The 27324-nt window shown below is 37.5% G+C and overlaps 12 protein-coding genes and 1 non-coding gene across 13 annotated transcripts; 4 read left to right on the top strand and 9 right to left on the bottom strand.

Annotated features, from left to right (window-relative positions):
* Window positions 1–366: 366 nt before the first annotated feature.
* On the bottom strand, window positions 367–440 carry SOCG_16167. The gene has a single exon. It is a non-coding gene; the product is annotated as a tRNA-Ile (tRNA).
* A 455-nt stretch (window positions 441–895) lies between these two features.
* Window positions 896–2894, top strand: SOCG_03398 (pig-A). The gene is made up of 6 exons (XM_013161886.1): window positions 896–1119; window positions 1214–1311; window positions 1372–1451; window positions 1517–1794; window positions 1839–1954; window positions 2021–2894. The coding sequence occupies exons 1-6, from the start codon at window positions 1103–1105 to the stop codon at window positions 2800–2802; spliced, it is 1371 nt and encodes a 456-aa protein (XP_013017340.1). The 5' UTR covers window positions 896–1102; the 3' UTR covers window positions 2803–2894.
* On the bottom strand, window positions 2788–3833 carry SOCG_03397 (mRNA decapping complex subunit). The gene is made up of 4 exons (XM_013161885.1): window positions 3590–3833; window positions 3476–3544; window positions 3296–3411; window positions 2788–3217 (listed from the first exon to the last, which is right to left on the bottom strand). The coding sequence occupies exons 1-4, from the start codon at window positions 3651–3653 to the stop codon at window positions 3044–3046; spliced, it is 423 nt and encodes a 140-aa protein (XP_013017339.1). The 5' UTR covers window positions 3654–3833; the 3' UTR covers window positions 2788–3043.
* On the top strand, window positions 3468–5645 carry SOCG_03396 (DNA polymerase epsilon subunit Dpb4). The gene is made up of 3 exons (XM_013161884.1): window positions 3468–4715; window positions 4824–4942; window positions 4982–5645. The coding sequence occupies exons 1-3, from the start codon at window positions 4543–4545 to the stop codon at window positions 5338–5340; spliced, it is 651 nt and encodes a 216-aa protein (XP_013017338.1). The 5' UTR covers window positions 3468–4542; the 3' UTR covers window positions 5341–5645.
* On the top strand, window positions 5579–8534 carry SOCG_03395 (AP-endonuclease Apn2). Its single transcript, XM_013161883.1, has 2 exons — window positions 5579–6644; window positions 6685–8534. Exons 1-2 carry the CDS (start codon window positions 5852–5854, stop codon window positions 7449–7451), a joined length of 1560 nt encoding a protein of 519 aa, XP_013017337.1. The 5' UTR covers window positions 5579–5851; the 3' UTR covers window positions 7452–8534.
* On the bottom strand, window positions 7433–8587 carry SOCG_03394 (SUMO-targeted ubiquitin-protein ligase E3 Slx8). The gene has a single exon (XM_013161882.1). The coding sequence runs from the start codon at window positions 8287–8289 to the stop codon at window positions 7525–7527; it is 765 nt and encodes a 254-aa protein (XP_013017336.1). The 5' UTR covers window positions 8290–8587; the 3' UTR covers window positions 7433–7524.
* A 178-nt stretch (window positions 8588–8765) lies between these two features.
* Window positions 8766–11682, top strand: SOCG_03393 (U3 snoRNA associted protein Dip2). Its single transcript, XM_013161881.1, has one exon. The coding sequence runs from the start codon at window positions 8820–8822 to the stop codon at window positions 11583–11585; it is 2766 nt and encodes a 921-aa protein (XP_013017335.1). The 5' UTR covers window positions 8766–8819; the 3' UTR covers window positions 11586–11682.
* Window positions 11683–11941: 259 nt separating this feature from the next.
* On the bottom strand, window positions 11942–14188 carry SOCG_03392 (ER associated protein disulfide isomerase Pdi2; the record flags this gene model as incomplete). Its single annotated transcript, XM_013161880.1, has 2 exons — window positions 11942–13467; window positions 13531–14188. The coding sequence occupies 2 exons, from the start codon at window positions 14186–14188 to the stop codon at window positions 11942–11944; spliced, it is 2184 nt and encodes a 727-aa protein (XP_013017334.1).
* A 280-nt stretch (window positions 14189–14468) lies between these two features.
* On the bottom strand, window positions 14469–15215 carry SOCG_03391 (uncharacterized protein). Its single transcript, XM_013161879.1, has one exon. It carries the CDS (start codon window positions 15117–15119, stop codon window positions 14961–14963), a length of 159 nt encoding a protein of 52 aa, XP_013017333.1. The 5' UTR covers window positions 15120–15215; the 3' UTR covers window positions 14469–14960.
* On the bottom strand, window positions 15147–18089 carry SOCG_03390 (transmembrane receptor Wsc1). The gene has a single exon (XM_013161878.1). It carries the CDS (start codon window positions 17501–17503, stop codon window positions 16574–16576), a length of 930 nt encoding a protein of 309 aa, XP_013017332.1. The 5' UTR covers window positions 17504–18089; the 3' UTR covers window positions 15147–16573.
* A 71-nt stretch (window positions 18090–18160) lies between these two features.
* Window positions 18161–20477, bottom strand: SOCG_03389 (R3H and G-patch domain-containing protein). Its single transcript, XM_013161877.1, has one exon. The coding sequence runs from the start codon at window positions 20296–20298 to the stop codon at window positions 18379–18381; it is 1920 nt and encodes a 639-aa protein (XP_013017331.1). The 5' UTR covers window positions 20299–20477; the 3' UTR covers window positions 18161–18378.
* An 82-nt stretch (window positions 20478–20559) lies between these two features.
* SOCG_03388 (adhesion defective protein) lies at window positions 20560–22770 on the bottom strand. The gene has a single exon (XM_013161876.1). The coding sequence runs from the start codon at window positions 22243–22245 to the stop codon at window positions 21007–21009; it is 1239 nt and encodes a 412-aa protein (XP_013017330.1). The 5' UTR covers window positions 22246–22770; the 3' UTR covers window positions 20560–21006.
* Window positions 22771–24114: 1344 nt separating this feature from the next.
* SOCG_03387 (SWI/SNF complex subunit Sol1) lies at window positions 24115–26905 on the bottom strand. Its single transcript, XM_013161875.1, has one exon. The coding sequence runs from the start codon at window positions 26839–26841 to the stop codon at window positions 24187–24189; it is 2655 nt and encodes an 884-aa protein (XP_013017329.1). The 5' UTR covers window positions 26842–26905; the 3' UTR covers window positions 24115–24186.
* Between the last annotated feature and the right edge of the window lie 419 nt (window positions 26906–27324).

Genomic DNA, 27324 nt, shown 5'->3' with positions numbered 1-27324 from the left:
CTTCAGTGTAAGGTTATTTTTCCCGAATATATTGTTTGTTTACGTTAATGAAATTTGGCTTTATTTTTTCTTTGAAAACAAAAGAAAACAACAATAAATACAAATATATATATTGATATATCTGTTTTTAATATTAAATCAATAAAATGATAGAAATTATAAAACATTTGAGTTCGAAGTTATCATATCTAAACAATACACCGTACCGTGTACTATATTTACTTGTATCTCATGTCACTACATCCTCAGCAAAATTAAATCATCAAAAGACTTACAATTATCAAAAACAAATGTTTCTTTTAAATAAAACAAACAATTGTAGTAAATAGCAATCAATAAGAGGTAAAGCAAAAAAAAATAAAAATTTGGTCACAGCCAGGCTCGAACTGGCGACATTCGACTTATTAGATCGACATGATAACCAACTACATCATGCGACCACTGTTGTTGTACCTTAAACATTTGAAAATAATATAAGGTATTTCTACAACAAAAGTAGTACATCTTGAAATTTTTTAAAAACTTTTTCTGCAAGAATGTATACGGTTTTCGAATTATTTAATTTATAGAAATATTTAAATGTATTAGGATGTTTCTAACACTACTGGATTTTTCTTTCGATGGCGATAGCTTCTTAGGTTAATCTCGTTGTGATATTGAAAGAAGGGATGTCAATGAAAAGAAAAGAAAAGGCAGGGTTTTAGAATTGTAAAGCATCGATTAGAGAATAAACAAGAATAGTTACATCCTTTTGATTATCCAGTCAGCAAGGGCTGTGATGGTACCTTGAAAGTGGTAAACTGATGAACTTCCAACGCAGGTTTTAATTTCATACAACAATAACTGGGAACTTTCTAAATAGCTTGATCAAATTTTTTTTTTTTTCCATGCAAGTGAGAAATTAATCAAATTGGTTTTCTGAGTCCATATACTTAGTAATACAATAATATTATCTTATAGCATTAGAAATATCAAACAACTCGCCTTGTTATGAAATGAATGTTTACATCGTTTTCACAGTTTGTGAAACGAAATGCTTCTGCACGTTCTACTTATAAGGATTTTAGCTTTTTTTTAGATTATTTAGTAAATCCTTTTCACAATGGGTTACCGAATAGCGTACGTAACTCCCGTAATAATGTGGAAGGCTGACTTGTCTTGGAATGAAAGCATTGCGGGTTCCAAACTATTAGCTTTACTCTAACTTTTCCAGCATGGTCTCTGACTTTTTCTTTCCCCAACCAGGTGGAATTGAATCACACATTTTTCAGTTATCTCAGCGACTCATTGACCTTGGGCATAAAGTTATAGGTACGCATAATCCAATGGAGGACTTGTTCTCATCACTTGACGACTAACAATTGTAATCAGTTATTACTCATGCATATAAAGACCGTGTTGGTGTCCGGTATCTCACCAATGGCTTAACAGCCTATTATGTTCCTCTTCATGTATGTTTTTCTCTAGGATTCGCACTTCCGAAAGAACTATGTTTTGCTTACAAATTTTCCATTAGACTGTATACCGTGAAACTACGTTTCCCTCTTTTTTTTACTTCTTCCCTATCTTCCGAAATATTATAATCCGAGAACAAATTGAAATCATACACGGACATGGAAGTTTGTCGTTTTTATGTCATGATGCCATTCTTCATGGAAGAACTATGGGTTTAAAAACATGCTTTACTGATCATTCTCTATTTGGGTTTGCTGATGCAGGAAGTATAATTACCAATAAGCTCCTAAAGTTCACAATGAGTGATATTGATCATGTTATTTGTGTTTCTCACACATGGTACGATATGCAAGTTTATTCTTATATTAATCGTGAAATTCTAGTCGAGAAAACACCGTCCTACGTGCTGTCCTGAATCCACAAAAAGTTTCGGTTATTCCAAATGCATTAGTACCTGAAAATTTCAAGCCAGATCCTTCAAAAGCTTCTAAAGAATACTGTATGTGTGATACTTTTTAGTTTTTTTGTTTAGTTCTTCAGTTCTTGTCTAACCTTGTACACATAGTGACCATCGTCGTAATTTCAAGGTTGTACTATAACAAAGGAATTGATCTTTTGATTGCCATTATTCCTAAAATTTGTGCGGAATTCCGCAAGGTTCGATTTGTAATTGCAGGAGATGGGCCCAAAGCAATTGATCTTGAACAAATGCGTGAAAAGTATATGCTGCAAGATAGAGTGGAAATGTTAGGATCAGTAAGGCATGACCAAGTCCGGGATGTTATGGTGCGCGGACATATTTACTTACACCCAAGTTTAACTGAAGCGTTCGGAACCGTATTGGTGGAAGCGGCAAGCTGTGGTTTGTACGTTATTTCCACAAAAGTTGGTGGTGTTCCTGAAGTCCTGCCTTCTCATATGACCAGATTTGCCAGACCCGAGGAAGATGATTTGGCTCGGACATTGTCAAATGCTATTTCTGATTACCTGAACAATAAGATTCAGACGGTAAACTTCCACGATGAGGTTAAAGAAATGTATTCATGGATTGACGTTGCAGAAAGGACTGAAAAGGTCTATGACAGTATATGCGCAGAGCCTAATCTGCGTCTTATTAATCGTCTAAAACTTTACTATGGTTGTGGTCAATGGGCTGGTAAATTATTTTGTATATTAATAACGTTGGACTATTTAGTTATGATGCTCTTACATTGGATTTGGCCGGCTTCGGACATTGATCTTGCAGTGGACCGACCGCCTGTTTCTCTTCCTTTGCAAGATGAAATGGAGATGCCCGACTTAAAAAGATCTACAAACAATAAATCATCATCCGACAAATTCTGCTAATTCTTTCTGAGTTACTTTATACTTCATGCGTTCAAATAATAATAATAATAATTATTATATATGAATCGGAAGAGACATTCATAATTCGTTCATTGATTCAATCTAGTTATCATTCAAAACCTTACAGATTTTCATTCTTTCAAAATGTAAGTAATAAACGATACAGAAAGTAGATTGAAAAGACCAAAGAAGTGAAATATTATAGTTAGCTACATAAAATGAAGGTACACATTTGTAATTTTTAGTACAAATCATCATGTCCAAAATCGACGCTGAAACCAACGGTGTTCAGTTTTTTGGTTTTTTCCCGAAGAGTTTTCCGCTTATCATCAGAACGTTGTTTCGATAATGGATACAGATGTTCTGCTGGAACACGGCGTAATCCCTTTTCCATTTCATATTCTTTGTCCAAATCCTAAATTGGTTAGTAACAATGACAAACAAGCTCCTTCACGTTTCACAATAAACGCTTCAAATTCTTCTAAAGCCTTACCAATTCTCCTAGTAATACAACATTTTCACCTCGCACAATATAAACACCTCGATCAATGTCACCATACATATCATCAACATAAATCCTTTCAATAGTGTACTGGAGCATAAGATTGGCTATAGAAGTTAAAAACCTAATCTTTTAAAATTATGGAACAAACAAAACGAAATCAAGACGTACCAAATTGGTCAAAGGACCGGAGAATGCCAATTAGTTTTTTACCATCTCGTAGAACCACTATCACTTTCCCTATAGAAATAAAAGTTAGAAATAGAAAATAAAAGAAAAGCATACGGTCAACATAATCCACCAGGGAGCCAGATGTTGTAAACGGAATAATTTGACCTGCCTGATTCATTCAAATGGTTGATATGCGAGAAAGCCGAAAATAAAATAAAATAATTAGTGTATTCTTTTACTTGAACAGTGAAGGTATTCAAGTCGCTAAATTTTCGTTACTTCTTCCTTAGGTAAAAGACTATTGAAGGTGGTAAAGTAAAGAAGAAGTTTCTGGGATACAACTTGGAAAGCGAAATGGGCGCTATGTATGAATTCACTAACAGGAATCGTTCTTAAACTTGTGTATTATAAAAATATTGATGAATTCATAGACTGCTTTCCTTTTTAAGAAGCATTCATTTGACAAACAGAAGAACAACTGATTCCTCACGTATAGTTATAAATTCTTTCGTTGCTCTTTATTATATGAAAGCTTAAAAAACGTTCATGACCTTACGAATTGCAGATGAGTCAAGCGCTCTCATTCCTTTCATTGCTTACGAATATGGGTACTTGTCAATAGGCTTTTAAGACCATCAAGTAAATACTCCTTGACCAAATTAATCTAAGCCAGTTGACTATACGCCTAAACTGTGTGTCTCATCCTTCATTTTTACCAGTTTTTTTTGAAATGGTGAGGACACATACTAACAATACTTTATTAAGATATCTGCTTCGCAGTAAGTCATCTATAGTCCTCTTAAATTTCTTAATTTGAATTCAGCTGCCTTTGACTAGTTACCTCTCCATTCATGTTCTTCAAAATAGTATTTTCTATCCCATTGAAGTAATTAAGAAGAAAACATGAAATACTTCAAGAGAAATAAAAAATAATAAACAAGGAAACGCAGCATTATATTCTCATAGAAACCGTTGGACGCTCTTTAACTTGTGAACAACACAGACACGCGCAAGTTGTCTTTCACGTCCCTAAACTACCGGCGAAAAACGATTACATTACTTACAAAATGAATCCAACAAATGTTGGAGAACACACAGAATTAGATGATCTGGCTCTTCCTCGCTCTATAGTTATGCGTTTAATTAAGCAGGTTTTACCTCAGAAAAGTACAGCACAAAAGGAAGCTGTGAAGGCCATTACGAATTCAGCGACTCTGTTCGCCAGTTATTTAACATCTGCGTATGTATTCTTTATTGGACTTACAGGATATATGAAGCAGAACTAGGATTCGTTATCCACTAAACATATTTAAAATTGACGTGTAAACTGACCCACTCTATTGTCTAGAGCCGGTGAAATTTCTTCTACAAGAAATCGCAAAATTGTTATGCCCCAGGATGTTTTAAGCGCTCTACAAGAGATAGAATATCCTGAGTTCACCAGTCAGTTGGAAGCTCATCTACGAGGTATGTTTTCCTCTGTGCACATACAACTGACAAAAATAGCTTACGAAGCTGCATTGAAAGATAAAAAGCTGAAAATTCCACAAGTGGACGAAGATAAATCTACGAAGAAAAGCAGGATGGAACCACAGGAGAAGCTTGAGCAGGAGACGTCTTACGGAATGGAAGAAAAAGATGAATTAGAACAAGAGGATGTTGCTGAGGAATTGGCACAAGAAGATATTCTCTCTGAAAGAGAAGATGTGGATATAGAACCAACAGAAAATCCTGTTGAAGCCGGTTATATAGATACTATACACTTAACCGATGCAACGGGAAATCCTATCGATGAAGGCAGTTCGGATTCCGATGTACATGAATCGGAAGCAGAGTTGCATGAGTCTCCTAATAATTCCTCATAGAAGGATTTTTTTTTTGTTCCTTGATGATTTTTCTTTTCTCGTTACTCTCTTTCATCAACGTTTGTACCCGGTCATCACTTCATTAGCAAGTGTCATGTAGAGGAGCCTTGAAACATATACGTCGTTTTTTGAATTAACTTCTTATACATGGAGTATATCTATTCAAGTGTCTTTATAAAGTTTTGAAATTTAACCATACCTTCGTTTATTTGCAGTCTTAGCACCCGGTTCTTTCACAGCCATTCATTAACTTATTGCATATCTTTTTTATAGGTTTCATTTTTTATTTATAACATTTGATTAGGTCTTATACATTGTAAATCCTCATACTGAGTTTCGCCTTCTAAATAAGTCTTTGTACATTCATTGTGAAAAAAACTAAAATATTCCTAGATACCTTAGACCTATTCATTTCAAAGATTTTTTATATAGCCTGCTTTCCCAGGCATGTTCCTGATGCTTATGCTCATCTTAGTCAATCGACGAACACCTCTTCATTAAAACAGCAATTATGCGAATCCTTAGTTGGAATGTAAATGGTATACAAAATCCATTTAATTATCACCCATGGAACAAAAAGAATTCCTACAAAGAAGTTTTTGAAGAGCTAAAAGCAGATATCATATGCTTCCAAGAATTAAAGATGCAAAAGGATAATTTTCCTCAAGAATTTGCTCTTATTGAAGGATATGAAGGGTATTTTACATTTCCTAATACAAGAAAAGGTTATAGTGGAGTTGGAATTTATGTAAAAAAAGATCTATGCACACCAATAAAGGCAGAAGAAGGAATTACCGGAATTTTACCTGTCCGAAACCAACGGTACTCTTATATTGAAGCACCTCCACATGAACAGATTGGGTACTACCCTAAAGATGTGGACAGAAAAACTGCAAAATGGGTTGATGATGAAGGAAGATGTATTATACTAGACTTGGGTATATTCATCCTAATTGGCGTTTATTGCCCTGTCAATTCTGGGGATCATAGGTGGGAATATCGAAAGGCTTTTTACAAATGTTTACGAGATAGGATATCATCTTTAATAAAGGAAGGAAAACGGAATGTTGTCTTGGTTGGAGATGTAAATATTCTCTGCGATTCGATCGACACGGCAGACCAGAAAGATATAATAAAAGAATCGTTCGTCCCTAGTATAAGTGAATCAAGAAAATGGCTAAGAGAGTTATTGAAGCCACATAGATCTGGGCTTTTGCTCGATATAGGACGGATACGGCATCCTACAAGAAAGGGCATGTTCACTTGCTGGAACACCAGACTTAATATGAGGCCCACTAACTATGGTAATGATAAAAAATTAGTATAAATATCTAATAATTTTAGGTACAAGAATCGACTATACGCTAGCAACTCCGGACTTGTTACCATGGGTACAAGATGCAGATATCATGGCACATGTCATGGGATCTGATCATTGTCCCGTTTACATGGATCTAAGGGATTCATTAGATGATACACCACTTAATGATTTACTTACTCATGCGAAAGATCCTCCTTCTTTGGCTGCATGTCATCACTCAGCGTATCGACCGTCTAAAAACATACATGCGATGTTTCAACAGTTTGAAAAGACGAAAAAGTCAAGGTCGGAATCAGATATTAATATGGCGGAGACATCCACAACATCCTCTTGCTCACCATCTACTAACAACAGTACCCCATTGTCTGTGCCCGAGAATGGCCCGGTTGAGAAGCGTCGACGAACAGAACAGCAGCCAAAGTTATCCTCTTTCTTTTCTAAGAAGTCTCACTCAATGGAAAAATACGAAGCAGGATCAGAAAATCCTCCTCCAATTATCGAAGTAGACGAAATTAGATCAAAAGTCACAAGCGCTAATTTTCCTAATACAGAAAGTGTAACGGCATGGAAGAGCATATTCCAAAAAAAATCTCCTCCCCTATGTGATGGACATAAAGAACCGTGTAAACTACTAAGCGTGAAAAAGCCGGGTATAAATTATGGTCGGAAGTTTTGGATGTGTGCTCGACCGATTGGAGAAGTTGTTGAAAATTCCAATGCAGTTTCTAACGATGATACACAACCGTTTCAATGTAGATATTTTCTTTGGGATTCTGACTGGAAGGGTTAATTATTCGTTTACGAGAAATAGACATGAGTTATAATGATAATGATAATTTATTTTTTTTGTTTTTCATGAGTCGTTAGTTGTTATTTTGTTTGCTACCCAACATCATTTCTAAGCAAATTACGTTCTTCGGATGCACTTTTCTTCGACAGACAGGACATTTTTGAGTTGCAGAAGAAGTTCCTAATGCGCTCAAAATACAGAAATTACAGAAAATATGACCACAAGGTGTAGCAGACAAATTTTCGGGATTATCTAGACAAATCACACACTTGTAGTCCGCCAATCTTTGAGAGTTGTTCAGCGAATCCGCCTGAGGTGTAACTTCCTGGTTAGGCCTCTGTTTTCTTTTCCTTTGCTTTGGTTGACTTTGTTTCTGTTCAGCAGTTGTTAAATCGATAACATCATCGAAACGTGACGGGAAATTATCAAAATGACGGGGATGATGAGATAACTCACGAAGAGAGACATCTTCAATGCTTTCTATATCGTCTAAACCTTCTAGGTCTGCTAACAACTCATTTCTTCTTCCTTCAGGTGATTGTACACTCTCATTATATGCCAAGCTTCGAACTGATTGAGGAGCTCTTTGAACTTCTAAAGCCTGTTGCTCTCCGTCGCCGATATGCTGGTCGATGACTTCTCTTTCCGAGACTCCACTGGATTCTGCAGGCTCACCGTGACCTTCATTTAATGCCTCATCAACAGAAAAGGAAATTTCATTAGAGCCTCTACGTTGACGAGAAGCCGCAGCAATCGCAGCGGCTTCTCTAGGTGACCGAGTTGCTCTTGTATTGTAAGGCGTGTATCTTTGATTTCCGGACCGTGGTGTAGGAGGCATTCCCAATAATTTCTGTACCTGTATGTAAATAGATACGAAAAAATTTTTAAGAAAGTCTTCGAATAGATATTCGAAGAATACTCGTATTCTGTATATCGATTCTCGAATCTTTTTGCAACCCAACCAAAGAAGCTTGATCTTTCAAGTTTACTGAAGGAGTTACCCCAAAACAAACAGAATTCAAAGAATTTTTTTTTCTTTTCACATGAAATACAATAACTAATAAAAAACGAGGTAATTCAAGTAAGCTCTTACCAACTATACTGCTATATCAAGTTATGACAAAACTATGGAAAAGGAGGTACGTAAGAATGTGTAAAACGATATAAAACGAAATATTACTACTGTACCTTAAGTGTATAACGATATGAAGTATTATGACAAATGATAAATAACGATGGAAAAATTAGTATGGTATTTTTTGAACGAGTAAGAAAGGTACTCGTTATATTTGAAAAAGGAAGAACATACTGCCTTTCATTTTGCTTCTACCAACAACCTTAGAACGCCATTAGGACGAGGAAAACGCCATGGTGAAAAGTTATACCCGTTACGAGCCCTCAGGATTCTTTGGGGTCGTCGCTTCATCCGGGTGTAATATCATAACGCAACCATCTGAATCGGCGAAATCCGTAGGCAAAGCTATTGTTGGAGGTCTTGAAAGCATTTTAGAATGGGATTTGAAAACTGGACAATTATCTTCTAAGTGGAAGGATACGGATTGTCCTTTCAATGTCTCGTGTCTCACAAATCATGGCGATGTCTATGCCGCTGGTTATGAGGATGGATCTATTCGTCTTTGGAAAGAGGGGGAATTGCTCTTGACTTTGAACGGTCACAAGAGTGCTGTTTCTACTATGGTTTTTGATCAAACCGGTACTCGATTGGCTAGTGGTAGCAAAGATACAGATATCATTTTGTGGGATGTTGTGAATGAAACTGGTTTATATAGACTTCGTGGTCACAAAGATCAAGTGACGAAACTTATTTTCTTAAGCCCTCGAGAAGTTAACGAAGATGGAACCGCCGACGGTGTTGAAGATGGTGCTACAACAAGTATGGAAATTGATGCCACCAACGCGGACCAATACTTACTATCGTCCGGTAAGGATTCATTCTTGAAGCTTTGGGATCTTTCAATTCAGCATTGTGTCGAGACACATGTTAATCATCAGGGTGAAATCTGGACAATGTCTGTATCTCCTGACGGGAAGCGCTGTTTAACTGCTAGCAGTGACGCAGATGTCAAAGTTTGGGAAATTTCTTTTCCTGCGGATGGAAACATTACCCCTACAACCAAAGTTTTGAAATTAACAGGAAGTGTTCCCCGTCAAAGCCGAGACCGTCCACTTTCCCTTGACTTCCATGATTCTGGTCGATTTGTAGTATTTCAGGCCCATGACCGTTTAATTGAAATTTTTCGTATAAGGACTCCCTCTGAGATGGAAAAGATCATGAATCGCCGTCGTAGACGTAAAAAGACTGATGAGGTTGAGCTAAGTACGAAGGATGAGTTTGAACCTTTTGCAGTCGTTCGTGCTCCTTCTCGTGTTTCCTCGTTTTCCTGGATCCCTCATCGACGTAACCCTATATTCGTTGTTTCTCTTCAAAATAATTCTATTGAGGTCCATAACGTAAATTCCAAGGCAGACGCTTCTACCCCTCTTACAGAACGAACAACACGTACGAATTCCATCGAATTACCAGGTCATCGTGCTGATGTTAGAACCTTAGCCCTTTCCTCTAACTATGAAATGGTTTTAAGTGGTGCTAATGGTTCATTAAAAATTTGGAACCATAAAACAGGTTCTTGTATTCGTACTTTTGACTGTGGTTACGTTTTAGCGGCTGCATTTGTAAATGCGGATAAGCAAATTCTCTCGGTCAATAAAGCAGGAGAAATTGAGTTATTTGACGTCGCTAGTTCTTCTTTGTTGGAGCGTATCCAAGCTCATAATGGCCCCATCTGGGATTTGGCTATTGGACATAATGGATCATATTTTGCTACAGCTTCTGCAGACAAAACACTGAAATTATGGTCATTAAAACCTTCTTTTGATTATGCTCCTGGTACTTCTGTCAAAGTATTCGCTTTGAGGGTTGAGCAAACTCGTCAAATTGACTTTGCAGATGACGTTCTCGCCACAACAATATCTCCAGATGGTCGCCTTATTACTGCGTCTTTACTTGATAATACAGTCAAAGTGTACTATTTGGATACCTTGAAATTCTTCTTGAATTTGTATGGACACAAACTACCTGTTCTTTCAATGGACATTGCACACGATTCTAAATTATTAGCTACCTGTAGTGCCGACAAAAATGTTAAATTATGGGGGTTAGATTTTGGTGATTGCCATAAATCAATTTTCGCTCATCAGGATTCTGTTATGAAAGTTGCGTTTCAACCTGGCTCCCGAAATTTTTTTACATGCTCTAAGGATAAGGAAGTTAGATACTGGGATGGTGACACTTTTGATCTAATTTTGAAGTTGCGCGGTCATCATTCTGAAGTTTGGTCATTAGCTGTTGCTCCAACCTCGGTTTATACAGGTTCACATGATCACTCTATCCGTGTATGGGCACAATCTGATGACCTAGTATTTTTAGAAGAAGAACGAGAACGCGAACTCGAGGAACAGTATGAATCAACTTTGGTCTCCAGTTACAGTGCCGAAGAGAGAAACGAGGACGCAACAGAAGATAATGTTGCTACAGTGAATAAACAAACTGTGGAAAGTTTAAAGGATGGTGAAAAGATACTCGATGCATTAGTGATTGGTGCTAAAGATTTGGACGAGGAAATACAATATCGAATCGATAAACTTAGCAATCCGAACAAATCCAGAGTCCCGCGTAATCCTATTTTAGCTCACTTAAATGTTTCAGCAGAAGAATACGTATTGAATACCTTTAAGAAAGTTCGTACAAGTCATCTGGATGATGCTCTGTTGGTACTTCCCTTTGACCAAGTCTTGTCCCTTTTTCGCTTTGTTGATATATGGGCTAGCAAGAAGTGGTCTATTCCTTTGATTTCTAGAATTATTTTCTTTTTGTTGAAGACATATCATCGTCAATTAACAGCTACAATAAAAATGCGACCCCTACTTAATAATATTCGCAACAGTCTTCGAGGTTCTTTAGTTGAAGAGCGATCGCTTGTGGGCTACAATCTTGCCGGTTTGACATACTTAAGAAACGAGTGGGATTTGAATCACAAAACATCTCTTGAGGATGTTGATAACTCGTTGCTGGGAGGTGATGGTAAAAAACGTGCATTTTCTAATGTTGTCTGAGGTTCGTAAGAATTAAAAATATGGATTTAAGGTTGAAATGATGCTTAATTTTGATTACTAGTTATATAAATGGGAATTTTTGGTATATATATATATATGTTTCTTTATTTTTTCTTCTGTACTTGTAAATGCTGTAGTATGAATGAGTTATTGAATAGAAATGTCAAATTCGTAACTTTATTATATTACCAAAGAACAAAGACGAGAGTTACTAATATGTTTTAATTGCTAACTTGAAAACATCCTGGAAGCAATTACCTATAAAAACGACAGAATAATAATCATAATGCAACAATAGATAGAGATTTCATAATAATCACCAAATTTCAATAAAAGAGCAAGCCATGAATAACGAATTAATCGAATTTTCCAGTATTACCCGCATTCTTTGTTGCGATGGGCAAAATGGGCGAAGAACGGTGTCGGCGCTCAAGACTTCTGATCCTTCTTGCACCAAGTAATGAAACAATGATACCAAGTAAAACGACACCGCAGATCAAGTATAACGCACGTTTATCCAAACCGTAGGAAGCTAAGTATTCTAAGCCAGCATTCTCTTTTAACATTTTAGGTTTTAAAGAGCTGGGATTAGTCTCTACATCCTTCAAAAACTTGAAAACCACGTCAGTCTTGACAGTAATGGGCTCACCTTTAGCAGTTGTGTCCCAGTATAGGTTCTTGCCGGCATCATATAACACCACTCTTGGTCCGGAGTTTTTAATATCGAAATTGAAGTTATTAAGCCATTTTGCCCAATAATTTCCATTTACCCAGGCAAATCGTTTAGAAGCAGGTTTATGCTTGACATTCATATTACGAGCTGCCTCCAAGGCTTCTGCATCGTTCTTTTCCTCAGCTTTGTTCAAATGAGCATTCTTTTTATCGGTCTCTTCCTTCCAAGCCATCTGGTATTCCTGAGACTCTTTATTCAACCAATCCGAGGCGATCGTTCGAGCGGTAGCTTTAGTTTCAGGAAAATCAGGCAAGTCTGGATCTAAAAGAAATAGAACGACAGTATCAGTATTGGCGATTTCATCGGAGTTAGATGTTTGAAGTTCGGGAAGAACTGGAAGCCAATTATTCTTCATCCAGTTCAAAATCCTTCTGTAATCGGTAATATCAGATGCTACACTAGTAGGATAATAGCTAGGAGTGGCATCTTTAACGACAATTAACTTCGGAAAACTATTGACATTGTACTTCTTCACGAGTTGTTGAGATTTTGTAAGGTAAAGTCGGGCATGACCAAGGAGTTGGATACCTGTTTTACGAATGGTGGCAAGGCTATCAACACTCTTGTCATCATAGAAATACAAAAAGAAGACGTCCCCATGTTTTTCACTTTCCGTTGTATCAAAAAATTCGACTTCACGGATCTCGAAATTAGCGGCTTCTTCGGCGAAACTAGTAAGATCACCAACTTTAAAAAGACCAAAATATTCCACGTATTCATTTCCTTTGAAAAAGAATGAAGAAGGAGTTTTTTGAACCTTGTTGTTACAGCTAAGTTTTTGCTTGCTACAATCAATATGTCCAATGTTGAGTTTATTTTTCATTCTTCCAGCCATTGCATTCCAATTGATAGATACATTAGGACAATCTTTGCAATCAGAAGAGAAAAAAAGAACAAACCAGCCAACGTCACTTGATAAGGCATCATCGATGTCTTCTTGGGTAACTAGCGGCTTGGAACGTCCAGCAGGATTGAAAATGGGCTGGCTGGAATTTTCTACATCTTTATCGGAAGGCACTGAGAGATCTCCTCCTTCGGAAGGAATTTCTGGAGCAGTTTGGATAGCATAGGTAGCTTCAGATGTTGTGGGGGTAAGTGACTGTAAGGACGCAGATACTGAAGTAGCGGTCATTTTGCCTTCAGCATTGCCTGTAGCAGGAAGAGTACTGATAAGCGAAGAAGTGAGAGAGCCATCTTTGGCAGTATCAGCACCTTTTCCTTTAGCAGAGGAAGACTGTGCCAAAGGAGCAGAGGTATGGCTTATGGAAGAAACTTTGGGAGAAACTTGTGCCATGTGCAAATCAGTGAAATCGTCACTAGAGCTCTTAGACGCAGTAGGAGTAGATATCAGTGATAAAGAACTTGTAGAAACTGTAAGACTAGGTGCAGAAGGGATAACGACGTTGGAGGCTTCCGTTGGAACATCTGTACTTTCAGAGTCAATTTCTTTTTGGGCCTCGGCAATACGAGCATCAACAAAGTCCAAAAGAGAAGCTTCGGTAGTAGAGCCACTGTACTTTATTTCTTGTTTATTCTCACCATTTACAGAGAATCGAAGGGTAGGGAACTCTCTAATCTCCAATTTTTGACAAAGACTGACATGTTCCTTACAATTCACTTCACCGATATGAATGTTGGCTTGATTCGCCTTCTCTTCCGACTTCTTTGCCATACCTTCCCATAGAGGAGCAATGCGCTTACAGGCAGGACAGGATGGTGAATAAAACTTGATAAACCATCTAGCATTTTCAACGTCACCATAATTTTCATCTGTAAGATCCACAGAGGCAGTAACGACCTCCAAGAGGAGAGCCACAAGGGCTAACCACTGAATCCAGGTTTTTAATGCAAAACGGTCGAAACCTCGCATTTTCGATAAATTTTATTTATTCTTTCAACAAATTAGACTTAGTTTTCTTCTAAAAACTAGCCAATTTAATAAGACATGCAAAGTCTCGTTTGCTTGTTTTATTTTAAATAGGTGGCACTGGTTAAGTTCGTCTACATCCTCCATTAGTATCACTAGTCCAAAGACCAAATGACACCAGAACAGGTAATCACAATTCTTTTCAAGCTTTGCTTTAAAAAGCAGAAAACGAGAAAATATTCAAATGTTTACAATGTAAAGCAGTACGGATTTCTACTGTTGGTGGGTAAATTGTAAATTCCAATTTTTAATATCCATTACTACTACGCTTAAGCGACTATTGTTTATTGAGCCTTTGCTATTGTAGCTGTTAAGAATTTTTTTCGTTTAGACAAAGTACATGCACAAATTTATCCTTCTTCAACAATCACTTAATCTCTAACCCCGACTAGAAGCGTTGTTCATTGTGTATTAGTATTAAAAGAGTGAACTAGCAAATATTTTGAATACAAAGTGTTAAACAAACAAAATAAGAAAATAAAGACAAGAATGTAACAAACATGAAGGAATAAATTATAGAATCGAAAGGGTTTCCAAATAGCAAAAAGAAATAAGAGGATAAAGCAAAAATCCTCGCAACAAACAAACTAGTTTTACAGATATCTCGAGTTATGGACCTCTCTTGACATTTTCTTCAGTAGATTATTGCATTTTAACACCGTTAATCGTAAGCATTATTTGACTTTATCGTTTTCGTCTTCTGTAACTTCAAGAATTATCCACCGCAACAGGCGCCAAGCATGGCGCTAGCAGCAGTAGCACCCAAAGCTGCACCGAAACCAAAGACGACTGAATTCCAGACTCTTGAGAATATGTTGCCAGTGCTCATTTTCATTCTGCGGCCTTGCTGCTTTTCTTGAAATGTTCTAGCCATAATGTTTTCGCTAATTCACTTGATAGGATCCAATAATAAATATAAATCTGAATCTGAATTTCACGGCTTAATTGGTATAAGATTAACTCAACAGATACTTCATGTAAAAGTCGATATGCAAATATTAGCCAGTGTATTGAAGAGGATATGTACATATATATCTCATGTGAAACCTGACGTCATCTTTCACAGCAACGAAATTGACGTTCAACGGTATATAAACATATAAGGATATCCAAATAAGCATATGATCATAAAGGAATATCAAACAGAGGAAGCTTTGACAATGGATACACACTGTATAAGCATATCTAGTCAAGAGAAAGTTCAAAAACGTTTTAGAGAGTAGAAGAGGAGAATGTAAGTGTGTCAAACGTTTGACAATACTCAAAAAAGCGATGTTTTTGTCATTACGGCGAAATGAAGATAATACAAATGTTTCAATCCATTTCTAATTGTACTAGATCTAGGAGCTTTCATGAGACAAGAGGAAGGGTCGAACAAAAGATATAATTTGTATATATAGATAGATTCAGCCTGTTAAAAATGAAAAGGTTGGGAAAGGGTTTAAAATAGAGGTGTACTACTTTTGTATCTTTGAATTGGAAAATTCAATTCATTAAAACCAAGAAAGTAGGGGAATAACCTATTATAAAGCAATTGAAAGAGTGAATTAATTTCAGGATACAACCAAAGGAGAAACAAAAGAACAGATTTCGCCGGGACTTGTTGACTGTGGCCTAAAGAAAGAGATGATATGGTTTCACAGCCAGGGATCTATTACACAGTCCTTTATCCAACCAGGGACTACATTGAGGGTCTAATTAAAAATATCACGTAAGGACTCCCTTCAGCATCCTAATCAGCACCAGAGTTCACAGTAAGCCATTGCTTCCAGAGGTCGTGTATCATCCATTGGATTTAAAAAAAAAAGTAGATCTAGTGATATAAAAAGGAAAAGACATCTAAGGGGACTGATTTAATATTTTCTTTGCTCAACCATTATTAAAGACAAGCAACGTTTAAACGATTTAGCAGCTAAAGTACAAAACCATTCAATTATGTTCTGCAGGAATGATTGTACTCTTTTACATGTCTGCAGATTGTTTGCGACTCGGGTGTGCTCAAAGAGCATCCTCAGAATATTTGGAAATGTTCTTCCCACAAGGGTGAAGAATCGAAGAAGAAAAATGTAAAAATCCGTCAGAACTAAAAAAAAAATAAGAAATTAAGTAAAACGAAATAAAAAGAAAGATTTCAAGCCGAAAAGAAACCTATAAAAAAAAAGTATAAACCAAGGAAGTAAATTAATAAATAAATATCAAAGCGAGAAATAAGACACGCATTTTTTTCTTTATGTAAAGGAAAATAATCTCACATGAAAACATCTGAGTAAGTATAGAAGGTTGTCTCCAAATATGGTGACGTAAAAGATTCATACAATAATACTTCTTCTAATTCATAACCCTTAAAATTCTTCTTGAATAGTCTTGACTATCTGCCAACGATTCACTGGAGTTGCGGTTGTTCAGCATGCCAGGATCAAGACGAGAGTCCAATTCACTTTTATAGGAGGGGAAAGTAATATCATCCTTAGCATTCATCTTTGCCTTAAACTTTCTATACCAAAAGTATAAGCAAACACATAAAGCAATTACCACTGCAAAAGCAACACAACCGATCACAATACCAACAATTGCGCCAGCATTTAATGAGTTATTTGATTTCGAGCTCTGATTCCCGTTTGGTGAGCCAGCTGCAGATGACGAAGAGCTTGTGGGACTAGGAGTTACTGTTCTCACATAGGACGACGCAAACGTAGTTGGTGTATGGGACGATGATGAACTGGACGATGAACTATTATAGGATGAATGGCTTGAAGATGGGGGATGGGAGGAAGAAGACGGTCGAGAACTTGATGTTGAACTCGTCGTAGACGACGGCGTAGAGGAACTCTGTGTAGATGATGATTGAGTGGAAGAAGTAGCCGAAGAACTCTGAGAAGACGATGTATGCAAAATACCATTACCGGTCAAGTAAACTGACCAATAGAGGTCACCACCACACTTCAAGTTACCAAAACCAGGGCAAGGCTCGTTACAACTGCTGGAATCGACCGTTTTGGCTGTTAGCGTATTACCGCAATAGCAATTTTTTCCGCGTATGGCAACAAAAGCGACATTAGGATCGTCATTACATAAATGATCATAACAATACTGAGGAGTAAGGTATTGGTAACTGCCTTTCACACTTAAACTATCATCAACCTGGTAGCATCCAAACTGACTATTCAAATCTGCATAGACCAGGCGATTCCCTATATTAAATAGTACAATGATTTGTAAAAACCGCACGACGAGCGATCGGTAATAAAACGATTTCATAGTACCGCAACCAGAAGATACTCGACAATCAACTTAATGTTAGGTAACTTAACGCCCAATGAAACGCTAGAACGTCTATATAAAAAGAATGTAAATAAAAAAAAGAATGAAAATAATCAGAAAAAGAACGAAGATCTATTTAGGATTGCTAGATCCAAGCATGAACGGGTATCCAAATTAATATTATGCGGTTGGCTAATATAAAAAACCTAGATCAAGTGGATTCTATAATATCCAGAAGCATAAAAAAACGAACGACAATATAAAAAGAGTGAAATATTTATGTGAAAAAAATACAGTCAAGCTTTGACTGATCTATAACGGGGTTCAGTGACCAATTTTAAAAGATAGAAAAATAGGTACAGAAAATGATTTTCTTTTACTGAAACAGAAACCCCGTAAAGTAAAGGAATGTACGCGTTTCGAGTAGAAACAACAAGCCAAACGAAACACCTTGTACCTTTTGTGCTGTGCTAAAGGAAAATACTCGAACTTCGCCAAAAGATCGGATCTTGTAATGTGAACATCCGTTACAAGTTTTACGATGCGCATAAGCTTCGTATTTTTTATAACGCATCGCAGCGAGCATCCTTACTTTTGCAATGATTGCATGATTCTAAATATAAGGGAAAGGTTTACAGATGTAACAGATGGATGAATAATATTTACGAACAAAAATAAGAAATTAAGACTTAACAAGATGTTTCACTTGCTATTTATTTTCTTTAATTTTGACATGCGTAGTCTATGTACAAGAACTTAAGATACACCTCAAATAGTATATGCTTTCACGAAGTATACCAAAAAAAAGAAAAAGAATAGTAATTCATTCCAGATATATACATCCTCGTCATCAATGAAAAAATGAATGGACTCTATCCTAAACCACTGCGGCTAGTCTTTACGATAGCACGCAAACTTTCGTGGGAGCCTTCATTTTCTGGATGTCCTAACCCTTTACCAGCATACCAACCTAGTCGTTCTAACATACGACGACCTGGATTAGCACGAGTGATTTCAGGAGCATCACCACCTACCACTTGGCCTTCATATAGCTTGGTAGCACTACTAACGGTACGCTTCGAAGCAAGCATAATGTTAGGCTTTTTACCTGGTTTTCCAGGAATTCCAGATCGCTTTCCAACAGACAGTTGCACACGATGTAGAATCCTCGTTAACGATGCGCTATTTATGTCTAAGGAATTGAATCGGGGGGTTTTAGAAAGAACTGTGTACCGTTTCTTACCAGAACCATAGCTTTGAGAACGGAGATTCAAACGATTAGCTAATTCATGAACTAAACGGCGAACATATTTCGGACATGCGGGAAGAGAAACCTCATCCACTCCTGAAAGAGATAATTGTTGCATCCGCTTATATGCGTCCATGATGAATGCATGGTCTGCTTTAGATAGGGTAGGACTATCGGGATCTGAACCTTTCTCAGAAGCTGCTGCTTTTTTAGCCAGTTTCTTACTAGATTTTTTCCCTAATAGGCCTTGTGCACGTTTTTCTTCACGTTCATTACGCTTTTTTGCTTTCTTCTGGTGATCTTTTATCCATTGTTCTTGAAGATGAGAGTACATTTCTAACTCCTGTGCAATGTCATCGTCGACATCATAAGCACTAGCGAGCCGATTTGCAACAGATTTTCCAGCTTTTCTTTCAAGTTTCCTTTGAGCTCTTGTTTCTTTTTTAGATGCTTTCTTTGGTTTTTCTTTTTTCTTGTTTCCTTTCTTGGTGAATTCTTTTGATGGCTCCTGGGTTGTTCTCTGGTAGGGCTCATCATCGCTATCGTAATCATAAAGTGTAAAGTCATTTACACCAGTGTCTCCAACACTTAGGTAAGCTTCAATTTCGGAATCGTCACTATCATCAAAAACACTATTTAGCAAAGCATTTACTTCTTCGTCTTCTAAGTTTTCAGTTTCAGCCAAAACATTTGCTAGTACTTCATCGTCATAATCATAATCCTCGTCATTTTGGTCATTAAGCAAATCTGAGTCCATGCTAAAAGATAGTTCATTCTCGTCTGCAGATTCTGCATTTATACTCTCAATGTCATCATCTCCTTCCATAGATTCATCATCTTCATCATTTTCAGAATTCATAGACAAGTTGGCAAATTTGTTCATGCTGAATTTTAAATCTGTGTCAGTGCTGTCTTCATCCGGTAAATTCTCATCTGTATCCGAAAGGACATAGGGTTTCTCCCTTCCAAAATGTTTTTCAGATGTTTTCTGGGCTTCTCTCTTTGTCTCGCTGATGTTTTCTTTTTGTGAACCTTCACGCTTAGGTAATTCTTGGGAGCGAGGAGTGTTTAAAGTAATACTAGAAGAATGGTTTTCTTTCAATTCATTCTCGGGTTTGGAAACGGGAACATCTTCATGAATATTCCCGTGTATGTGTGAAGGTTCCTTGTCTTCACGTGAAGTACCGTTATAGCGCACAGGTTTGAATAACACAACGTCTGGATGGGTACCAGGTTTTTTTGGGGAATATGAATGCTTTATTTCAGAAACCTCGTTATTGTTTACAAGTTCTCTAGATCTGGTAGCTTCTTGTTTGCTTTTCTCCTCTTGGATCATTCTATTAACTTCTTCGGTAGGATTGAAGATATCCACGGCACGTACAAACCTCATGCGAGGCCATTGTGAAATACGATTTCCTTTACTACGAGGAAACGTATGAGCATTCTTTTTCGACCCTTTAAAGCGACGAATCCGAGTACTTGAGTTTAGAAAGTCAGCATTATCGAGTTGGTCCAATACTTCCAAATCGCCGAACGATGGCATTGAATGTAGAAGATAGACTTAGAAACTGGTATTCTAAAGAAAATAAAATAAATAAGAACAAAACTATACAAGCACTATTTTTAACAGTGCAATGGTGTATGGTGAAAGCTAGGTTACTTACGTTTACTGAAGATTAAGATCATATCTTACGCGTTTACACAGTAGTGGGCGAAATATGCATTTGCCACGGAAAAACAGGAAGATTGTTTTTTATATATGAATTGTATTTTTCTATTCGTCTTTTGTAATTGTAAGCTACATTTCAGTGATAGAAAAAATTGTATTACCAACAATGTTATTAAAACTAACATCAAAAACTAAAACCAACAGACATAGATCTCAATTGCATCTCACTACTTAGGCTTGAAATGAGAACAACTTCATTCATTTGTAATTCAACATATCAAATGGCTGTCATGCTCACAGAATAAGATAGGAAGAGTTACTCGTCTTCTTGAGTAAGAACTCAATATGACAAAAAAAAATAAGATAAAATAAGAAAATAAAATAAAATAACAACTTTTGAAAAACGAAGGACAGGGAGACATTAGATAACGTCAAACAGAACCATAATAATTTAATATGAAATCAAAAGTAAAACCTTTAAGCAAATATGAAAGAATAATTAGAAGAACGGATTTAAATGGTAATAAAAACAGATGACAATGATAAGAATCATTTTAGGAGTGTTGTTTTGACAAAGAACAATCATACTTTAGCTCGCTTCTGAGGTCCGAAGGATCCGTTGTGGAAAAAGGAGGGATCAACGTCCTGCTTTCCGGGTTCCCTAAGTGGAGACATTGTAGCGGACCGTTTCTGAGAAGACAAGGTGTACGCAGGATTCATAGAAGGAGCAGCCGGCTGAGGGTTTGGATATGGGTAGTGATTGCCAAATTGAGATGGATCGAAATCAGCATTCATGGGGGGCCGGGACTGGTTATAATTATAATGGGATGGGTAATTAGGGACGCGGTATTCGGGAGGAGGCCCTCCAGCTGCCGTTTGGGCTACAGAAGGGACCAAAGGTATAGAAGCTTCAGCATTATTAGGAGGAGCTTGATTATTTAACGAGGGATTATTCGGAATAGCTATCTTTGCGGTACTCGATTTCTGCATCTGCTGTTGTTGTTTTAACGCTGTAGCAAACTTTTGGAGAGCACTTGCAGGTCCGGAGCGCTGAGCCAGAGTAAAGGCTATTAAATCTCGCATCCCGGAAATAGTTTCGGAAATCTCCAAGAAGCGCATGATTCGCGGTTCAATGCCATACTCGTTCACCGGCGTAGAAGCAAGTTGGGCACTGTTGCCGAGGTTATATGGAGGATACGGTGGGGCTTGTTCACTGCCTTGGGAAGGAAATCCAGATGTGTTTTCCTGTCCTGGGCGATGCTCATGTTGATATTGCTGTGCAAGAGAGGCACTGTTTACTAGTTCACGAAGAAGATATTCGGAATAATTCGTAGCGGAGAATTCAAGTGAATCCAATTTCAAAAGGGGTGCACGATGAAAATGTGCTCGCAGACAACCATAAACAATTACTTGTATACCATTAGCAAATTGATACACAAGACTTGCATGCGAGGACTCGACGAAGTACCCATTATTAGGAATTGCAAATTCTTTCGTATCACCCATTACTATTGACATTCGTCTCATGTCACCCATGTAATTTAAATAGAAAAACCGCGGCAAAGCTGCGTATGATAATTCAAATTGCATAGATTCACGAGTCCTTTGTGCGTTTGGTTCAAAATTGAATCGAAATGTTCCCTTTTCAGTAAAGAAATTGTGCACAAATCTCCTCCAGTATCCTATGTCTTCCTTCATGGTGTTTTCCCACCCGCATGATAATTGTTCGTTGTACTGTAATAGTCTCAAAACTCCATAGCCAAGAATATTGGAGCCGCTATTGTACATCATAGATGCATAGTTGGTACCCATGCTTTTCATGAAATAAATTCGATACCTGCTTGCTAAAGCACTATGTAGCTCTAGCTCTGTGCAAAGCGTAAAAACAAGATCGCTCCACCCAAACAAAATCGCTGGTAGTATTGGAATAGTGTAACGGAAGCTATTTCCTTAGAAAGTCTACCGCATAACCTTGCAGTCTGTTATTTTCTATTGATAAACATGAAGGTACGATTGTCTGATATACGTGCTTTGTTGCATGGTATACAGAAGAAGACTTCATATATATGTTTTAATTTTTCATCATCCATCTAAGCCCATGTCCGTTGCATTGGCAATTCTATAGCTGAACACTGGAAAGTCACTTGTCACTTCAGCCAGCCATTTGTATATACCAAGTGGTGGACGGAATTCTCTTTCATTGCCGTAGTGCTGCATCCATCTCCCTAATTTCATATACGGATGGTTTTAATCCCGTTATCACCTCTACCGCCTTCGTTGCATTTTGTTTCATACACATAGGATTCTCCACGGTACGGTGCTCTAATCTCCTCTGCTGGATAAATTCTGATGACGTAATACATGCTAGAAAGGACTTTTTTACCATCCTTTTTTCTTCCAGAACATTCAGGGTTAGGGTTCCCTTGTCTATATAAGGATGGGCAAGAACCACTACTATCGGCAGGCAGCTTCGAGTGCTTCACACGGCAAGAACACTTCTGTTAAAGAGAGCGTTTGCGAACTTCGAGAGAGGTTTCCGTTGGAATTCGAGTCCTCGTAAGCAGCGCTTGTCAAATGCGGACGGCTTCTTTTTGGGCAGCGGTGCTTTTACTACTTGTGTGTGTGTGCACTGGAAGTTGTTGACGTGTTTTGAGTAGCTGCTGATTTGGGAGTTTCTAAACCGTAGCCGGAGTAGATTGTGTGATGTGCATCGACCATTGGAAACGCGTAATCGTGTATGGAAGCCGTAATGCGTAGACGGATTCGTCGGTAACGTTTGTTTTTCGCTAGTACTGTTGAGTGATCAAACATTGCGATCAGTGGATTGAAGTGTATCTTCGCTTTCGAAGCTGAAACATTAAATTTTTGGTGACTTTTTTGGAAAACCTGAAATTTTTCGACTCTCGGTAAACTTGTTTGTAGAGGTAAGTTTTCTACTCCCTAAGGAAAAACGAGAAAGCCTGATGATATTCATATACGTCTTCTTTACCCGTCTTATCGACTATGACGATACAAATCGCCTCTCTCAATTTTTTTCCCGAGAGAGGTAATACTTGCCAGTATTTTAGGTGTCTGATTCTCTCGTTTTTCTCTTGATCTGTTTTCACCGATTTTATACTAACTTTTTGTTAGGTGTGCTTTTGCGATGGGATCATGAAAGTTTTTAAATTTTTCAAACTCGTAAAAGTGTTTGAGGTATCGGTATTTCTGTATTGATATAGAAGCGTATATGATCGGATGAATCGTGGTAGCTGCTCCTATACGAGCGAGTTTTGGTGTTACTTTCCCTTCCATTTTGTTTTTGACAATGAAAGTTTGTCAGTTAGTTTTAGTTTTTCTTTAGAAGTTTTAGAGTTGTGGGTGCTGGAAAAGATTTATCGACAAAGACTGACAGGTGATGAAATTTCCAACAAACATTCGCAGTTTTCACGGAGCGACATACGAACCCATTCTTGTCGCAAATGACGGCCATAGTCCTTCCTTTGGATGTCTGATGTTGGTTCTTTGTCGATTTTTTTTTTTTTTTTTAATTAAATTTTTTGTTTATGCAAAACTTGTTGTGTTCATCGTAAAATATATTGTAAGTTTCTTTTTGTTGTTCTTGTACTAAAGCGTAAGCTCGTTTATTCCTTTCAAATTTGTGAATGAAGAATGAAATGAAGTAGTATGTATGTCGTCTATGCAAAAAGATGGGAAGAAAGTAGACAAAGAGAAGGAAATATTATTAACAAAAATAAATCAATATAAACAGGAACCAACTAATTATTTAAAGTTTCTATTATTAAAAGATAGTTGTTCCCCAACATCTCTATCCAATATAGTTGAGAGATCTTTCAAAAACGTTCGGTCGGTGGTAGGAGCAAGAAGAATCGCTAGAATAGTTTCGTTCTTTGGGAAAGAAACAATTGTAGCATTAATTGAGCATGCTAAGGTGTAGAGCTTTCTTGCACATAATATTCCATTTTGAATTACACAGCGGAAGGGATTCGTGCTCGTTCGGGTAGGGACATCAGGAGGAAAAACGGGATTAAGAGATGGATGACCGGATAATAGAATTAATAAACGAATGAGAGAAGCAAAAAAACCATCACCAATGTTACACCAAAACACCGCCTGAGATGGTTCTCGTAGAAACGATACAGTATTCTCCAAACATAAAAATGCATGCTGTAACAACGGTAGACGCTTTTCGCAAAGCTTTAAACATTGTCTATTGAACTTTGGGATAACAGAGGCAAGAAAAAGAAACGTTAAGTTCAAAAGCTTAGGATTTCGGTCAAAAACTGTCTGAAAATATAATTTGTTGGTAGCGTCCCGAGCCATCAACTTTGCGTATACAGCTATAGAAGGTCCAACATAGGGGTGCGTGAAAGGGGTATAGGTGGGAATTTCCAGAGGGAGATCTTGGGAGTCACCCGTTACCAAACCTTTTCGCTTGGTATATTTCTTTGATATGGGAGAAAACGCTAAAATAAAATGCAAAATTTGTAAAGCAGACTCCACGTTTGGTAGCACGATATTATGTGATACCTGTGAAAGAAATAGTAAAACATCCTTATGAAGATCTAGCATAGCACGTTTAGATGATAACAAACACCACTCACCACGATTCAACAACCGAATTAGTCGCAGTAAGAAATTAAATAACTCAGATCCGCGAGAAAAGTTCATTATTGTTTCTTCAGCAAGGGACATGTTACGAAGTATTATACATACAGCAAGCAAGTGCTGCTCTATCAATTGACGATTTTTCTTTTCATATGTACCGCAACCTTCATATTCTTGGTTTGGCTGATTTCTTTGAATACTGTTTTCTTGTATGCATTCTAGCAATAGATACCTGTAAGAAGGCCTTTCAACGTGAATGTTTTCACTCGTCTCCGATGCAAGTTTCTCCGTAAGTACATCCAAGCAATTCCATCCAACATCCACCAATGCATCAAGTACTTCTTCGCATTTTGCTAAATGTACAGCTTCTTGTCTATCATTTGCCAAAAGAAGTAAAACGTTGAGAGCATAAGTCATTTCACCAGGGAGTGTTGATAAAAGACTCATAGATAGCGCATGAATATTTATACAACCTAAATCTGAGATAGACGGCATTTTCAACCGCAATAAGGATTCATCGATGCGATGAGTAGTAGAAAGATGCAGAGGAAATCCAGCAGTTATTCCCGCCAAGTCTATTTTCATGGGATTGTAAGTGCGAGGTTCAACGCTAGGTTCAACTGGAGGTCGATCCGAAGCGGAGGGTAAAGGTGTTGAAGCTTCAGGGACAATAAAAGGCTTGTTTTTTTCATTAACAGGAGGGTTAGGAGGTATTGAGCCGCTTCGTTGAGGTACGGCAGTAGGGGACAGGGACGGTTTATAGTTAGCAGGTGTGTGTGAAGATCCACTCAAAGATGGAGATTCATTTTTTTGATTCGGTATTTGTGCGTTAAAAGTCGCTTTTGGAACGGATGTCTGTTTCGGCGTGGGTATTCTTGGATCTTCTGATACAGGCTGATTTTCTAGCCGAAGCTTTTGCTGATGGGCACGAGTCCAAGCTTCTTCATAAGGAAGGAGACATTCATTGTAGTTTTGATACAAGAGGGAAACTGCTTTTGGATTCGTAAATCCAAGGGAAGCAGCAACTTTTGGCCATAATTTTAAATCCGTTACTCGCCTAGAGCCACCTGTACGCATAACAAGAGCATATAACATCATCAGATTTATAGGATATCCATCGATTGATGGATAGTCTTTCATTGGGGTGCCACGTTTGGCCATGAAACTTAATAAACTAACCATAAATTTATTGCAATTTTCAGCAACATCAGAAGGAGTTGAGGTTTTATTTCTACTTGGGGGACTCGGATTGTTAGGCACGTCAGGAGCTATCGAAGGTGACCTTGAAGATGCGGCTGCCATATTCTGGGTTGGAAATGTGTTTGGCGGGTACTCAGGGTGACTTTGATAAGAAGGCTCAAACATAGAGCTCGCTGATTCCATTTTATTTTTCAGGTATTGCTGCCTTTGTAACAATTGTTGCTGTTGTTGCTGTTGAATGGCTGAAGCCGAAGGAGGCAAGGACGGTGATGGGTGCTTCATGTCAGTAGAAGCCATAGGAGTGGTTGTAAACTGGTTGGATTCTTCCATACGCATGGATGGTACTGGAGGTATACCTTCACCGGTACTAGAAGAGCCGTATGGAAATCCTCGTGCTGTCGCTGTGGGGCGCGTTTGCGACATCATCTCTGGATATCCTGAATTTCCTTCTATTTGCGGTCTGGATGAGGATAAAAATTGATAATTATTAGATGGATAGGTGGTAGGAAACTGGCTGCTGTTGCCTTGTCCAGTCAAGTCTGGGGTTCTTGTTGTTTCCGGGAAAGAGCCACCAAGGTTCATTTTTTGAGCATATCCTCCATCAAACATTCTTCTTCATACTTTCCAACGTGCGTTTGCAATGCTAATAGAAGTCGTCTTTTTTGGATTTGATCCACTTGCCCCAAAATATGTAGTTAATTATTGTATACTGGGTTGCAAATAAATAAAGAGTGATATTAAGTTTCGCTATTATCATTAAATAGGGCTTCATTAGTAGCTTAAATTCTTTAACGTAGTTCGTAACATAGGAGGTAAACAATTCTTTGTTTACTTTAGAAAAAATTAAATTAGTAAAACAAAAAATTGAGAATTTCATAAATCATAAGACAAAACAATTATATAAACTATATAAATTCTTTTGTTCTTTTTAATACTCGTGAATACTTAGTTCAAAACAACTTTTTTTTTTTTTTTTTTTAAGTAAATATGTCGCCATTTATCATGTAAACAGAAGACAAAATCAGAACAATATGAAGGACTGAAATCAATTTACATAGAAGAATGTTAGAAAAAATACATAGTCTATTCTAA

This window comes from Schizosaccharomyces octosporus (genome assembly GCF_000150505.1).
Source record: "Schizosaccharomyces octosporus yFS286 unplaced genomic scaffold supercont6.1, whole genome shotgun sequence".
NCBI lineage: Eukaryota > Fungi > Ascomycota > Schizosaccharomycetes > Schizosaccharomycetales > Schizosaccharomycetaceae > Schizosaccharomyces > Schizosaccharomyces octosporus.
The sequence above is the reverse complement of the archived record's forward strand: the minus strand, read 5'-3'. Positions and strand labels throughout refer to the sequence as shown.

Excerpts from the sequence above, each read along its gene's own strand:
- SOCG_03398 (XM_013161886.1), top strand. Across the intron at positions 1,452-1,516 it reads CCTATTATGTTCCTCTTCAT|ACTGTATACCGTGAAACTAC; the intron begins GTATGTTTTTCT and ends ATTTTCCATTAG. Across the intron at positions 1,955-2,020 it reads AAAAGCTTCTAAAGAATACT|TGACCATCGTCGTAATTTCA; the intron begins GTATGTGTGATA and ends TTGTACACATAG.
- SOCG_03397 (XM_013161885.1), bottom strand. The coding sequence starts at position 3,653 with ATGAATCAGGCAGGTCAAATTATTCCGTTTACAACATCTGGCTCCCTG. Across the intron at positions 3,545-3,589 it reads CCTGGTGGATTATGTTGACC|GGAAAGTGATAGTGGTTCTA; the intron begins GTATGCTTTTCT and ends TTATTTCTATAG. Across the intron at positions 3,412-3,475 it reads CCGGTCCTTTGACCAATTTG|CCAATCTTATGCTCCAGTAC; the intron begins GTACGTCTTGAT and ends TAACTTCTATAG.
- SOCG_03396 (XM_013161884.1), top strand. The coding sequence starts at position 4,543 with ATGAATCCAACAAATGTTGGAGAACACACAGAATTAGATGATCTGGCT. Across the intron at positions 4,716-4,823 it reads GCCAGTTATTTAACATCTGC|AGCCGGTGAAATTTCTTCTA; the intron begins GTATGTATTCTT and ends TCTATTGTCTAG. Across the intron at positions 4,943-4,981 it reads GTTGGAAGCTCATCTACGAG|CTTACGAAGCTGCATTGAAA; the intron begins GTATGTTTTCCT and ends TGACAAAAATAG.
- SOCG_03395 (XM_013161883.1), top strand. The coding sequence starts at position 5,852 with ATGCGAATCCTTAGTTGGAATGTAAATGGTATACAAAATCCATTTAAT. Across the intron at positions 6,645-6,684 it reads TATGAGGCCCACTAACTATG|GTACAAGAATCGACTATACG; the intron begins GTAATGATAAAA and ends TAATAATTTTAG.
- SOCG_03394 (XM_013161882.1), bottom strand. The coding sequence starts at position 8,289 with ATGCCTCCTACACCACGGTCCGGAAATCAAAGATACACGCCTTACAAT.
- SOCG_03393 (XM_013161881.1), top strand. The coding sequence starts at position 8,820 with ATGGTGAAAAGTTATACCCGTTACGAGCCCTCAGGATTCTTTGGGGTC.
- SOCG_03391 (XM_013161879.1), bottom strand. The coding sequence starts at position 15,119 with ATGGCTAGAACATTTCAAGAAAAGCAGCAAGGCCGCAGAATGAAAATG.
- SOCG_03390 (XM_013161878.1), bottom strand. The coding sequence starts at position 17,503 with ATGAAATCGTTTTATTACCGATCGCTCGTCGTGCGGTTTTTACAAATC.
- SOCG_03389 (XM_013161877.1), bottom strand. The coding sequence starts at position 20,298 with ATGCCATCGTTCGGCGATTTGGAAGTATTGGACCAACTCGATAATGCT.
- SOCG_03388 (XM_013161876.1), bottom strand. The coding sequence starts at position 22,245 with ATGAAAAGCATGGGTACCAACTATGCATCTATGATGTACAATAGCGGC.
- SOCG_03387 (XM_013161875.1), bottom strand. The coding sequence starts at position 26,841 with ATGTTTGATGGAGGATATGCTCAAAAAATGAACCTTGGTGGCTCTTTC.